Genomic DNA, 13,542 nt, shown 5'->3' with positions numbered 1-13,542 from the left:
GGTTTCTTCCTGTTCAAAGGGAGTTTTTCCTCTCCACTGTCGCTACAAGCATGCTTAGTGTGAGGGATTGCTGAAGAGTCAATGAGTCGATGTAATCAACTGGTTTTCCTTAAATTGAAAACTTTGAATCAAAGGTTTGACGCTATGATCTAGTTAAATAGTAAAGAGCCTTGAGATGACAGGTGTTGTGAATTGGCGCTATAGAAATAAACTGAATAGAACTGAATCTAATTCATCTATAAACCTGGGCTCTACATCTGGGTGTAGTGATGGACTCAGACAGGAACAAAGTCGTCCTTCTGTCACCCGAAGAACATCTCCAGGATTAAAGGACTAATGTCTCAGCAGGACCTTAAAAGACGAAGACTTCATGCTAAACTAAGCTAGCATCATAAAGACTATATCATCAAATGTTAACTCCATTTAGAAAAGTTTTAATTCAAATGTGTAAAACTGGGAAGCTTTTACTTCCTGTAGAGATAAAGCTTCTGTATAAACTTTCCGGACCTTTTCAATCTTATCCAGCCACTCCTTGTTGGACTGCAGCTCTGCCATGAAGGCTTGATGTTTCAGCCACTTGCTGTGGAGGTTCCTGGCCTCGTCGTACGTCAGGTCCTGGGCGGTCAGCATTTTCTCGTTGATCCACAGGGACAGCTGGGGACAAGCAGATGGTAAACGACCGACCGGGACATCTTTACCGTCACATGCACGGCTTTGAGCTGTAAACACGAGGGCTTCACCTCTTGGCAGTCCTGCAGGAACTTCTGCAGGTCTCTGTTGTCCTTCAGCTTCATCAGCAGATCTTTTGCTGCCTGTCGGTTTTTCTTGTGTCTGAAAAACAAAACAGGAACACCAAAGTGTTGACATCAACTACGTCTCTTCTAGAACTTTTTACAGACCAGTTCAACCTTGGTGACAAACACCTCAAAAGACCAAAGAAGATGTTTTATCAAGAAGAACCTCGGTCACCTCTGATCGATGGAGTCCACCTTCTCCTGTATACGCTCGGCATTGATGTTGCCGTCGGTAACCAGGCGGCGTCCTGTGTCAACAACACCGCTGATCTTTTCCTCACTGGCATCCATGGTGGTCATGAAGTCCTCCTGCTTCTTGATGGCGGCCTCGGCCCCCTCCAGGGTGGTGGGCATCTCGGTGTGAGCCAGAACATATTCCTGAAAACCAGACAGCCAAGTGTCACCCAGTGTTCAGAGAGGTTCAGCTCATTGGCCTCATGTTGAACTTCAGCGTCACTTTTATACGCGGGTTTTAGTAACTCGCTTAACACCTTCTGCATCTATCAAATCAACCAAAAACTCAATCAAAATCAGTTGGACAGGATTATCCGCAGCATTTATTTTCTCTTTTTTTGTCCGGATAAACCACTGATCTCTATTTATTCACTGGATTCCTCAAAAAACTGAAGCCACCGTCCGCCATGTTGGTACTCCCAACTCCCAAGGAGTTGCGCACTAAATATCTCTACCTGTGCAGCATTTGGCTGCAAAAACAAGGTGTTTGCCGGCTGTAGGAAGATGTTCCACAGGTAATGTTAGAAATATTTATTTATACTCCGTTTGTGTTTCATGGGTTGTGTGCTAATGAACTGTTATGATGTATAATGTGTGATTTATCGATTATTAACTCTTGCTAAAGATCGTTCCAGATAAAGGTCATGTTGTGAAAGAGGCCTGAACATCCTCTATCACATGTTTCTTCCAACCATGTGTTCTTGGAACAATTCAATTGTAAAACAACCACATGCTTTGTTTTAACCTATGTGCTGAGGTTTAAAGTAAGATCATTGTGTTTCCCTTCCCCTTAGTTAAACCTCAGCTTGTGTAATTAGGGACATCCCCTGACTTTAATAAATAGCAAGGAGAAAGCTGAAGACCGGCAGAGTGGGTTGGTGATTTGTAAACTCTGCAGTCTCTTCCTGCTCTCCTCACGAGTAACTAAATTAATTGTCTCTGTGCCTTCTTTCTTTCCCTGTATGTATGTATGATGTTTTAGGTGCTTAGACCTGAAAGGTAATTTAGAGTCAGTGGATGAACTAACCAATAAATCCATATATATGCCAATCCATATACTGTATACTATAGTATAATATGTATAATATATATACTATAGTATAGTATGTATATACAGTATGTAGCATAACAATAGTCTGGCTATCTCAGACTGACTGGAAGACATTGACTGAGTTAGCTATTGACATTGGGTCTAACGTTACAAAATAGAAAGTAATTCACTATGAAAGGTCAATGTAGTAATTCTATATTAAGTGGATGATGCTCTCGTTTTTGTGGTGTTTGCATTATTTCTTATTTTAAAAGTCATGAGCTGAAATATTTTGCATGTTATGATGTTATGATTGATGGAAAAAAAGCAACTCAAACATTATACTACTCCCTTCAAAGGGGCAGCACAAACTGAATACTGTGAGTACTATTTAATAAAGATGCCAGTTGCTGACCTGTGAGGCGTCTGTTTCCAAACTAGAGACTCTAATGTACTTATCTTCTTGCTCAGTTGTGCAACGCGGCCTCCCACTTCTTTTTCTACTCTGGTTAGAGCCTGTTTGTGCTGTCCTCTGAAGGGAGTAGTACACACCGTTCTTCAAAATCTTCAATTTCTTAGCAATTTCTCGCATGGAATAGCCTTCCTTTCTAAGAACAAGAATAGACTGTGGAGTTTCAGATGAAAGTTCTCTTTTTCTGGCCATTTTGAGCGTTTAATTGACCCCACAAATGTGATGCTCCAGAAACTCAATCTGCTCAAAGGAAGGTCAGTTTTTAGCTTCTGTAATGAGCTAAACTGTTTTCAGATGTGTGAACATGATTGCACAAGGGTTTTCTAATCATCAATTAGCCTTCTGAGCCAATGAGCAAACACATTGTACCATTAGAACACTGGAGTGATAGTTGCTGGAAATGGGCCTCTATACACCTATGTAGATATTGCACCAAAAACCAGACATTTGCAGCTAGAATAGTCATTTACCACATTAGCAATGTATAGAGTGTATTTCTTTAAAGTTAAGACTAGTTTAAGTTATCTTCATTGAAAGGTACAGTGCTTTTCCTTCAAAAAATAAGGATATTTCAATGTGACCCCAAACTTTTGAACGGTAGTGTATATAGAATCATTTATGCATAATTTGCAAATAGGAAAATATTATAGCATTAACAGACGTGTATTTGTAATTCAGTCTTTATGTAAAATCTTGAAATTATATGTAAAATGTAATTACCATAGCAATGTCATCAATAGATGTATATTACAGTTACATCATCAATTTAGCACATTTGGCTCATCTGTATTATTCTGCTCCATTAATACATTAATTTTATAGTTATGGATTTTATAATATGTTATATTACATGATTTATAGACTTAATTGACTTCATAATGATGCAACATGATGGGACTATTTATTTATTCTAAGTTAAAGTTAATCTACTGATGCTATGAAACAGCCAGTCTGTGTCAAAGTGATGAATTTATCTTTATTTTAAAAGTCTTAAGTCCCCATTAAAACGAGATTGTCGTTGTCAGATTCTGTAGCACATGGAGTGATTACACTGCGACCGGTCCAAAAAGGGAGTACCAATATGGCGGCTGGTGGCTTAACTTCAACTCTGTACTGCCAAAGGGTAATCAGCAATCCAGGGAATAAATAGAGATCAGTGAGATAAATATATTACTGAAATAAAACTTATTTGCCAGCAGGGGGCAGCATCAGACCTTCTTACCATGAGGCTGATTAAACAACATCAACTGATTTATTTTTAGCAGCAACCCCAGAAAATGCTATGAGAATTAGATCAGAGGGAAGAACCAGAGCCTCTGTGCCGAACCCAAGGCCTTTCTGGCGGTACGGTTTCAGCAGGCGTTACGTTTCTGGCGGTACGGTTTCAGCAGGCGTTACGTTTCTGGCGGTACGGTTTCAGCAGGCGTTACGTTTCTGGCGGTACGGTTTCAGCAGGCGTTACCTTTCTGGCGGTACGGTTTCAGCAGGCGTTACCTGGTTGTTGAGGAAGGCCTCGGCCTGCTTGGTGTCCCTCAGGAACAGCTGGTAGGCGTTGGACTGGGACAGCAGGTTCTGTCGGTTCTCCCACATCTTGTGCAGCTCGTTCCAACCGGTGTCCAGCGCCTGAAGACGCTGCCTGAGGAACATGTACTGAGCGTCCGTCTGGCCTTGCGTCACCATCTCGCCCATGTCCCGCATCTTCTGGTAGTCCTCCTCGTAGTTGCGGATCTCGTTCTTGATGTTTTCGTGCTGGGAGAGCAGCTTCTCGGCCTCAGCCAGAGTGTTCGGCATGTCCTCCGAGGCGATGGCCGTCTGCGTCCGGGACAACCATGACTGGAAGTCGTCCAAGTCTCGCAGGAACTGCTGCAGCTTGCTGGCCTCGCCCAGAGACTCCTCACGGTTTTTCAACGTCCCCTAGGAACAGAGGAGAAGAAATGGATGGTCGCTATAGTGATTAATGCGAGGAAGGAAAAGACGACGTCATCAAACAAGCAGTCATTCTCTAACCTTCATCTCATTCCAGACGCTGGTGATCTCAGCCAGCTGTCCTTTGATCGCTGCGTACTGCTCCGGGTGTTCGGAAGACAAACCCTCCGCCTCTTTCTCCAAGTCTTTCAGTTTGTCCTCGATGGCAACCAGGTCCCGCTCCATCCCTGTTAGCTTCCTCTGCAGAGCCATGACTCCGCCCAGATCGTTGCCCAGCTCCTGCGTGGACTCAATCACCTGGAAGAGAGTTTTGGATGTCCTGAGGGTCTTTAGGAGTCAAACCGACGGCAGCAGAGGTGGAGCGGATGGGTGCAGTACCTTGGTCTTCTCTTTGATCCAGGACTTGGTCTCATTACACTCCAGGTGGTAGTTTTGGACTCCCAGAGTTGAGTTCAGGATCTCCTTCTTCTGGTCCACCAGGTCTCTGAACTGACTCCACCTGGACAGACAAACGCCATCGTCATCGTTGGTTCCGATCCAGGACTCTGAACTGGTTTTAACCCAGTCTGATTACCTGGTGTTGAGTTTGTCCTGCTGGGTCTTGATCTCCCTCTCACTGGGATGTCCGCTGTGGATCAGCTGCCTGGCTACCTGGTTCACCACGGCGACCCGGGAGGCCTGGCTGTTCATCTCCGGCTCCAGATTCTCAAACCTAGACGGATATGAAAAGGGAAACGATGAAGAATGAAGACATTCATGTTGATGGATATTTCTGTGCATTGTCTGCAAACATCTAGACCAGGCGTCCCCAAAGTTGGCCCTGAAGGGCCGCTGTCCTGCAGGTTTTAGAGGTTTCCCTGCTTTAGCACAGCTGATTACGATGACTGCAGTCAAGCAAAAGCCTGATAATCAGCTTCTCTAAACCTCTAAACCCTGCAGCACTGGAAAAATCTAGTCATTTTTTTCTTAAAATAAGTGCAGTTGTTCTTGGATTGAGGAGATAAAAGAGACATTTGGAACAAGAAACAAGAGAATTTACACTTTAAAAAGGAAAAAAACAATTGCTTTATCTTATTTCAAGTGCATTTTATCTAATTATCTACTTTTAAGAGTAGAAAAACAAAATCCACTGGCAAACTATCTCATTTACCTTCTCAAATTAAGGGTAAATACACTTATTCATTCATTTTTTTCTAGATCGTTTTTCCAGTGAGGACAGCGGCACTCCAGGACCGACTTTGTGGAGTCCTGATTAAGAACATTAATGGAAGATCCAAGTCCGGTGAAGTTCTCACCGGTGCTGGATGACCTCCAGGTCCTCCAGTTTCTCTGGGATCTCCATGCTGTTGAGCCATTGCTCCTTCTCGTCGATCCAAAGCTCGCAGGCGCTGGCTTCACTCAGCAGCTTGTAGAGCGCCAGGGCATCCTGCAGGGCCTGCTTCCTGAGCCGGGTCAGTTCTGCCACCTCCTTGTAGCGCTCTTCAATGCCCGCCAGCCGGTTCTGGACCTACAGAGGTGGAGATGGCCGTCAGGAACCAGCTTGAATCTGAGTGGGATATGAAGGAGCTGCAGGTGTACCTCCTCGGAGTTGGCCCTCTCCGGCGGCAGCGTCTGGGCCTGCTCATGCAGAGCGTCGATGGCGGGCCGATAGCTGCTGATCTCCTCTGCGACGTCTTTGTGTTTCTTCACCAGAGCCTGAGCGGAGAACTCGTCGTGGCCGACGTCCACGCTGGAGACGATGCGCAGAACGTCCAGCATCCATGTGTCAATGTCATCTGCATCAGCCTGCAGGGAGACGGTTGGGTTTGATCAGACAGAGACGACGTTTCGGGTCTGGAATGAGGTCATCGTGGCGAGTTCTCACCTGGAACTGGTGGTGGTTGCACGCCGCCTGCAGGCGTGCTTTTCTCACAGCAGACAGACGCTCCAGAGCTGCCCACTGCTCCTGCAAAGGGAGGAAAGAAGCTGTTAGGTTGGCTCTTTCAAAATAAAAGCGTTTCCTGTGTGTTTCCTCAGCAGCAGGTCGGCTACCTCGATGTCCCGGATCCGCTCCTTGATCTTCTCGGCCCCGAAGTGGTTGTCGGCCACCAGGTCCTTGCCCTGTTTGATGGTCTGCTGCAGGTGGGCGGCTCGCCCGCTCATCTCGTCCTCAAAGGCTTTGTGCTGACTGAGCAGGCGCACCGTGCCTGTCAGGTCCTTCCCATAATCCTCAGAGGACAGGATCTGTTCCTTCTCCCTGATCCATCCCTCCTGCAGAGCACAAACTCCATCAGTTCCATCGCCATGGAAACCCTCCATGTGTATTAATGATCAGAGGTGAAGTGAGGAGAACCTCTTCCGCCATCTCCCAGAAGAACTTCCAGAGTCGGCGGGATTCCTCGAGGCGAGCTCGGCGTTCAGCTGCCAGCTGGCTCAGCTCCTGGTAGCAGAACTCCATGTGGGCAACGCGGTCCCTGATGACCTGCGGGTCACAGGGCTTATAACCTGAGGAGGAGGAGGATGGGGGGTGAGGAAGAGCACAGGAGGCAGGAAGCAGAAGCTCAGCAGTACGGTGGTACCTTCTGTGTCGGTGGCAAACTTCTGAGCGTTACTGTTGACGTTTCGGACTCGGTCGGCCTGAATGGCGATGTCGGCTTCCACCAGAGCGTGTTTCTGCAGCAGGTCCTCCACACCCAGCAGGTGTTTGCCGTAATCCTGAGAGAGCAGCAGCATCTGCAGGCGGACAGAGGGGTCAAATGTCGGCGCGGGGACAGGAGGTCACGGTTCAACAACATTCAGCTAAAAACAGGATCATTATGAAACATTTTGCACTAAAATGCAACTTTAGTTCATTAAATATTAGGGACCCGTTTCTGCTTCATTCTATCTGTATAGTTCTGCTGCTATAGGCTTAGACTGCTGGGGGACATAGGGACCCCTTTTTCATCATTCTGCTTCATTCTATCTCTATAGTTCTGCTGCTATAGGCTTAGACTGCTGGGGGACATAGGGACCCCTTTTTCATCATTCTGCTTCATTCTATCTCTATTCTCCCACTCTGCAGAATCTGTTAGTTCAATCTCTAACGTTCTGCTCTCTCTGCTTTTTCTTCATAGTAGCTTCATCTGGTCTGTTCCTGTTTGGCTGGTTTTCCTTAGATAGAAAACTTTGAATCAATCTGACTGGATCATCATCATCATCATCAGGATTGTTTTTTAACTCTTATCCTTCTCTGCTTTCAGGGACTTCTGCTCATGTGTGAACCTACAGCGCCACCTGCTGGCAACACTATGCAGTCAGTTTTTCTTTTGTTTTAAAACAGGATTCAGAAGAAACTGGAGATAAATTTCTCAGGAGCTGAATTTTTTATTCCTGAGGGATAAAATGTTATTTCTACAAATAAACTGAGCAGCGAATTGTTTTTCTAGTTGAAATGGATGAAATCCGTCCTGCAGCCTTTTTCCATCTTTTCTGCTTCATGTTTACAAATTTTCCATCTATGACCTTCTTTGATTAACCAGAAATATTTATTTAGTCTCGACTTTTAGTTAAATCTGTTTACGAACGTTCTGCACACTGGAAAAAAATCAAATCAAAATCTAGATAAGTCGTTTTTTTCTTAAATTAAATGCGTTTGTTCTTGAATTGAGGAGGTAAATGAGACATTTTGCCAATAGAATAAGACAATTTACATTTAAAATAAGAAAACACAATTGCATTGTCTTATATCAAGTGCATTTTGTCCAAATATCTTATTTTAAGAGTAAAAATGCTCATTCTATTGGCAAATCATCTCATTTACCTACTCAAATTAAGGGTAAATACACTTAATTTAAGATATTTTTGCTTGTTTCTAGTTTCTAGATTGTTTTTGCAGTGCATGAATATCACACTGCAAAAAAATCTAAATCTAAATAAGTCATTTTTTCCTTGAAATAATATCTTGAATTGAAGAAGTAAATGAGACATTTTGCCAATGGAAAAAAACAAATTACATTTAAAATAAGAAAAAAACAATTCCATTGTCTTATTTCAAGTGCATATCATCTAATTATCATATCTAAGAGTAAAAAATCTTATTCCATTTGTAAATCATCTTATTTTTATACTCAAATTAAAGGTAAATACACTTCATTTGAAAAATCTTTACTTATTTCTAGATCATTTTTGGAGTTTAGTGACACATCCAGCACAAATTTATTGTAGATGTGACTCGAACTGATTTCCTCATCTTTTGGTTTTTGAAGCCTTAATTCTAAATTAGACGCATAAAATCCTTTTTACTTATTTCTAGATCGTTTTTCCAGTGAATGAAGTTTGAGCAGCGGAACAGCAGTTTTTCGTTCATCAATGTTCTTCATTAAAGAAACACGTCAGTAAATGAATTTTAACACTTAAATCCAGACTGGAATAAAAAACCTTATTATACAGGAAGCAGAAACAGCTTAACTAAGGTGTATTTTTGGTGTTTTTATCATTATTGTTTCTATTTTACTGAAATCTAAGCAAACATAAACAATCAGCCAATTAGTCCGTAACAGTGTGAATATAAAGGATAAATACCAGATAAGATTTTGGTTTTAAAATGTTGAATTTTTTACTAAAAGGTGTAATTCTGACTGAAAATAAAATACAATTTAAGGAAATGTAAATAACTGCAGACCAAGTTTTAAGCCTTGACCAGTTTATAAAGATAAACACAGAAACTTTGACCAGGATATAAATTAAAGGAATGTCAGATCATTTAATTAGGATTAATTCTAATTATTTCTTAGAAGCTTTGCAACAGGAGCATCTCTAAAACTATTTTTATTTAGACGGTTTAATGTATTTTCTTCATAAGAGGAGTTTAGGAATAAAGACCAACTGAAGCTGTAAATGTCTCCTTTGAGCTGTGAGGCGAGGCGCTGATGCTACCTTCATCTCGTCCATCCAGTCCATGATGTAGAGCATCTCCTGGAAGACTCTCTGCAGGCCCAGGTTCTGCTCCAGCCTGTGGCGCCGGGCCCTCAGCAGCTCCAGCAGGTACTCCCACAGACGGATCACGTTGTCCTTCCTGGCTGTGATGCGCTTGATGTCATGGTAACTCTCCGCCTCCAGCTCCTTCGCCACGGCAACCACCGCCTGCATCGACAGAGGAGAGAGGAGGCGGCTGATGAAGTTCTGACCGAAGGATTAACCTGCGGATGAGGAGAAGCTGAGGCGGACCTGAACTCGCTCCTCGTACGCCGCGATGTCCGTTTCTATGGCTTCGTGTTTCTTTGTGGCGGCTTCAACGGCCTGGAGGTCATATCCGAAATTATCCTGAGGAAAGATAACAGGAAGCAGGAGAAGAAAGGAGACAAGGAGAGGAAACGAAGGGAAAGGAAGAGAAAAACAGGAGTTCATCACTGAAACCTTCTGGTTTAGAACTAAAAGGCGCTGCTGAACAGAACCCATCCAGGTGTTCTACCTGAGAGACCAGCCTCTGGTTCTCACTCAGCCACGTCTCCCTCATGGCCGCCTTACGGTCGAAGCGGCGGGCCAGCTGCTCCAGCTTCTCCTGACGAATCAGCTCCGTCCTCAGAGCCAGCTCCCGCTCGTGCTCCGCCTTCTCCAGACGCTCCCACGCCTAAAAACAAACATACCCAGGAGGTGAGCAGTGAGCGAGAGGAGACGCTGCTAGCAGACGGGAAATCACAACCTACAGAGACGCCTCCGGAATTCACCGAGGTCCAAAACGGACCAGGAGGGAGAACCGCAGAGCGTTAGAGTCAGTGGGAGGAGCAGCAGCTTCTCTCTGTCATCATCACTGAGGCGGACCTTCAGAGGGAGCTCCATACCTCAGCTTAGTGATTTAAACTTTAAAAACTACATCAGAACGTCTGAAATAATTTTATCTAGTTAGAAACTATGCTGAAAAACACAAACAGTTCTTCCCAAAGAGCCGACAAGATGCTGATCAGAACATTCCAGATGTTTTCTCTGCACTGGAAAAAATCTAAATCTAGAGAAGTCATTTTTTTCTTAAAATAAGTGCATTTGTTCTTAGATTGAGGAGGTAAGAGAGGCATTTTGCCAATGGAACAAGACAAAAGAAAACACAATTTCATTGTCTCATTTCAAGTGCTTATTATGTAAATATCTTTTTTTTTAAGAGTAAAAATACTTCCATTGGCAAATTCTATTTACTTATTTACCGACTCAAACTAATTGTAAATACGCTTACTTTAAGAAAGTTTGACTTATTTCTTGATCCTTTTTCTAGTGTGCACAGCAAAAAATTGAAATCTACACTGCAAAAATTGTAGATCTAAGTAAGTAAAGTTTTCTTCTTGAATTGAGCAGGTAAGTGAGACACTTTCTGCGATGGACTGGAGACCTGTCCATGGTGGACCCCGCCTCTCGCCCTTAGACAGCTGGAGATAGGAACCAGCACCCCTCGCCACTCTGCTTGGGATAAAGCGTTTTTGACAATGGATGGAAGGAAGTGAGACAATTTGTCATGATCTGGCCTTTTTGCTCCTCCTTAATTGGTAATTTCTTTCACCTGTCGTTTTCCCTCCCTGCCTCAATTATAATTTATTCCTCTCACCTGTTTCCTCTGGTTTATATATTATGTTCAGCCTGAGCATTCAGGGCCAGATCATTATCTGTTTTCTGTTAGTCTGTCTGTTCAGTTTTTGCCTTGGTTCATCTCCTGGATCCTAGCAGCCAGTGGAAAGAGGTTTTTGTGTTTGTCTTGTCTCCTGATCGTCCACTGTTCCTCCCCCGCTGAGCCCTCTGGGTTTTTGGCTCATTATGGGGGGGAGGTTCAGTTTTTATCCCAGTAAGCCTGGCTCCAGGGAGGAGACCAGTTTAAAGTCCTGCATCAAGTTCTGGTTCCACGTCCTGTCTCTGCTACCCTCTTCCACTGAGCCTGCCTGTCTGCACCTGATCCTGTCCGCTCCTGTGCGTGACCACCTGGTCATGCTTCTGGTCCCAGTCAGACTCTGAACCCTCCTGGGAGCTTTTTGATGCCTGGAAGTCTGGATCCTGTTCCTGTCTGTTCTGAATCCCTGACCAGGATCGGCTTCCTGCAAGACCTCTGGAACTGCAGCTTTTGGGACATTCTTGGACTGGACTGTTAAACCAGAGTGTCTGAGATTGGGCGGTGCCTCGACCCCCCCTCCTGCAGTGTCGGTGAGCCACAGCTCCACTTCAGTTTGGTTGGTTATTTAATAAACGTTTTGAACTTTCCTACTGACTGTTTCTCCTTGAATACTGGGTCCATCTGTCCTCGTTTCATGGCACACTTTGCCAATGGAACAGGACAATTTACACTAAAATTTGGAAAAAAGACTTCAGTCTCTTATTTTAAGTGAATATCCAATTTATCTTATTTTAAGGGTAGAAATTCTACTCAAATTGAAGGTAAATACACTTGCATTGTCTCATTTCAAGTACATATTATCTAATTATCTTATTTTAAGGGTAAAATACTCATTGCATCGGCAGATTCTCTCATCTACCTGCTCAAATTAAGAGTAAATACACTTAATTTAAGAGATTTTTACTTATTTCTTGATTGTTTTCCCAGTGGGAAGTTACCTTGTTGATGTCAGAGATGAGTTTTCCCTCTCTGGGGGTGAAGACCTTCTGGTTGTTGGCTCTCATCTTACTCTGGATGGTGAAGAGCAGAACCTCCAGGTTCCCCTTCTCTGTAAACCTGATGGCGCACAAAGATGGAGGGGACTGATCATTACAGACATAATCTGAGGATTAACAGAAGGTTAAACATGTTTTCCATCTTAGATGTTCCATTGAAAGAGGAGCGTGAAACGGCAGAAGCTGACTTTGGTGGTTTCTCCACGGTGCGGTACGTGTTGAAGGCCTGCAGCTGCTGCTGGACGCCCACCAGAGAGTTGGCAAACTTCCTGTTGTTGAGGATGATGATGGTCTGTTCGATCCACTCCAGCAGGTCCGACGCCAGAGACTCGTACTTCTCGATCATTTTCTCCGTCTCCAGGGCGTGATCCAGAACCTGCCAGACGAAGCGCGGGAGAAAAAAAACAGCGTCAGGAAAAACAGAACTGATAACAGAGAGAAGTTTGTTTATTTAACTGATAAACCTTTCATTACATAAACATTTCCTTTATCATTATTAACACTTTTATTGCTTATTCTAATCTTTATTTTTACTCCTAATCTATTTCCTGCTTTAAAAAAAAATCAGGAAATATTATTTTTTTTCTATTTCATTTTAGTCACAAAAAAAATCAACAACTGTTAATATCTATTTAGAAAGTTAAGAGAAGTTGTTGTTGTTAAATTTCTGAGATGTGAAGCTGAATAAGTGAGCTGGATGTGATCCTCCTCATCCTCAGTCCTGGTTCCAGGCAGCAGAGATCGACTCTTTGCTGCTCAGATCTTCTTTCTTTGTGTTTTACTGCAGTTTTTCAGCATCTTTCAGGGTTTTTGGACCAGAAACTGAACTCCTATCTGAACAGCTGCTGTAAACGGATCGAACCAAACCTCCACGGTAGCTCGGTCTGATCTAACAGAACCACAGCTTAGTAAGCAGGTCAGCTGGTCGGGTTCTGGTGCTGCTGGGAGGAAATCTGTGGAAGCAAACTGATTCCACGGCTCACCTTCCCGATCCTCTTCCCCTCCACCTTCAGCGCCTTCATCTTGGAGAAGTAGTGGTAGTAGGTGACGACGTAGGTGATGATAGACTTCTCATCAGGATGCTCCACGCTGATGTCTGCACACAGAGGATGATGATGATGATGATGATGACAAACACCTTTATTTAAACTTGTGCGTTTTAGTGTGTTGGGTGCATTGTTGTGTGTTGCGGTGCGTTTTGGTGCATTTTGGTGTGTTGGGGTGCATTTTGGTGTGTTGGGGTGCATTTTGGTGTGTTGGGGTGCATTTTGGTGTGTTGGGGTGCATTTTGGTGCGTTTTGGTGTGTTGGGATGCATTGTTGTGTGTTTTGGTGTGTTGGGATGCGTTTGTGTGTTGGGATGCGTTGTGGTGTGTTGCGGTGCGTTTTGGTGTGTTGGGGTGCGTTTTGGTGTGTTGCGGTGCGTTTTGGTGTGTTGGGGTGCGTTTTGGTGTGTTGCGGTGCGTTTTGGTGTGTTGGGGT

General features: G+C 43.8%; 1 protein-coding gene across 1 annotated transcript in view; it reads right to left on the bottom strand.

The window, feature by feature from the left end:
• Positions 1-13,542, bottom strand: part of LOC107090937 (spectrin beta chain, non-erythrocytic 1-like) — an 84,017-nt gene that overhangs the window by 38,379 nt on the left and 32,096 nt on the right. The window contains exons 6-24 of the mRNA XM_015384592.1: positions 13,045-13,157; positions 12,250-12,437; positions 12,005-12,122; positions 9,888-10,046; positions 9,644-9,739; positions 9,353-9,559; positions 7,015-7,168; positions 6,789-6,940; positions 6,488-6,706; positions 6,321-6,401; positions 6,035-6,241; positions 5,752-5,963; positions 5,031-5,168; positions 4,835-4,955; positions 4,538-4,753; positions 4,025-4,444; positions 970-1,172; positions 741-831; positions 508-654 (exon numbers count right to left, since the gene is read on the bottom strand). Coding sequence (XP_015240078.1) covers positions 508-654; positions 741-831; positions 970-1,172; positions 4,025-4,444; positions 4,538-4,753; positions 4,835-4,955; positions 5,031-5,168; positions 5,752-5,963; positions 6,035-6,241; positions 6,321-6,401; positions 6,488-6,706; positions 6,789-6,940; positions 7,015-7,168; positions 9,353-9,559; positions 9,644-9,739; positions 9,888-10,046; positions 12,005-12,122; positions 12,250-12,437; positions 13,045-13,157 — 3,242 coding nt within the window. The remainder of the gene's footprint in view (positions 1-507; positions 655-740; positions 832-969; positions 1,173-4,024; positions 4,445-4,537; positions 4,754-4,834; positions 4,956-5,030; positions 5,169-5,751; positions 5,964-6,034; positions 6,242-6,320; positions 6,402-6,487; positions 6,707-6,788; positions 6,941-7,014; positions 7,169-9,352; positions 9,560-9,643; positions 9,740-9,887; positions 10,047-12,004; positions 12,123-12,249; positions 12,438-13,044; positions 13,158-13,542) is intronic.

This window comes from Cyprinodon variegatus, unplaced genomic scaffold (genome assembly GCF_000732505.1).
Source record: "Cyprinodon variegatus isolate N-32 unplaced genomic scaffold, C_variegatus-1.0 Scaffold317, whole genome shotgun sequence".
Classification (NCBI taxonomy): Eukaryota; Metazoa; Chordata; class Actinopteri; order Cyprinodontiformes; family Cyprinodontidae; genus Cyprinodon; species Cyprinodon variegatus.
The sequence above is the reverse complement of the archived record's forward strand: the minus strand, read 5'-3'. Positions and strand labels throughout refer to the sequence as shown.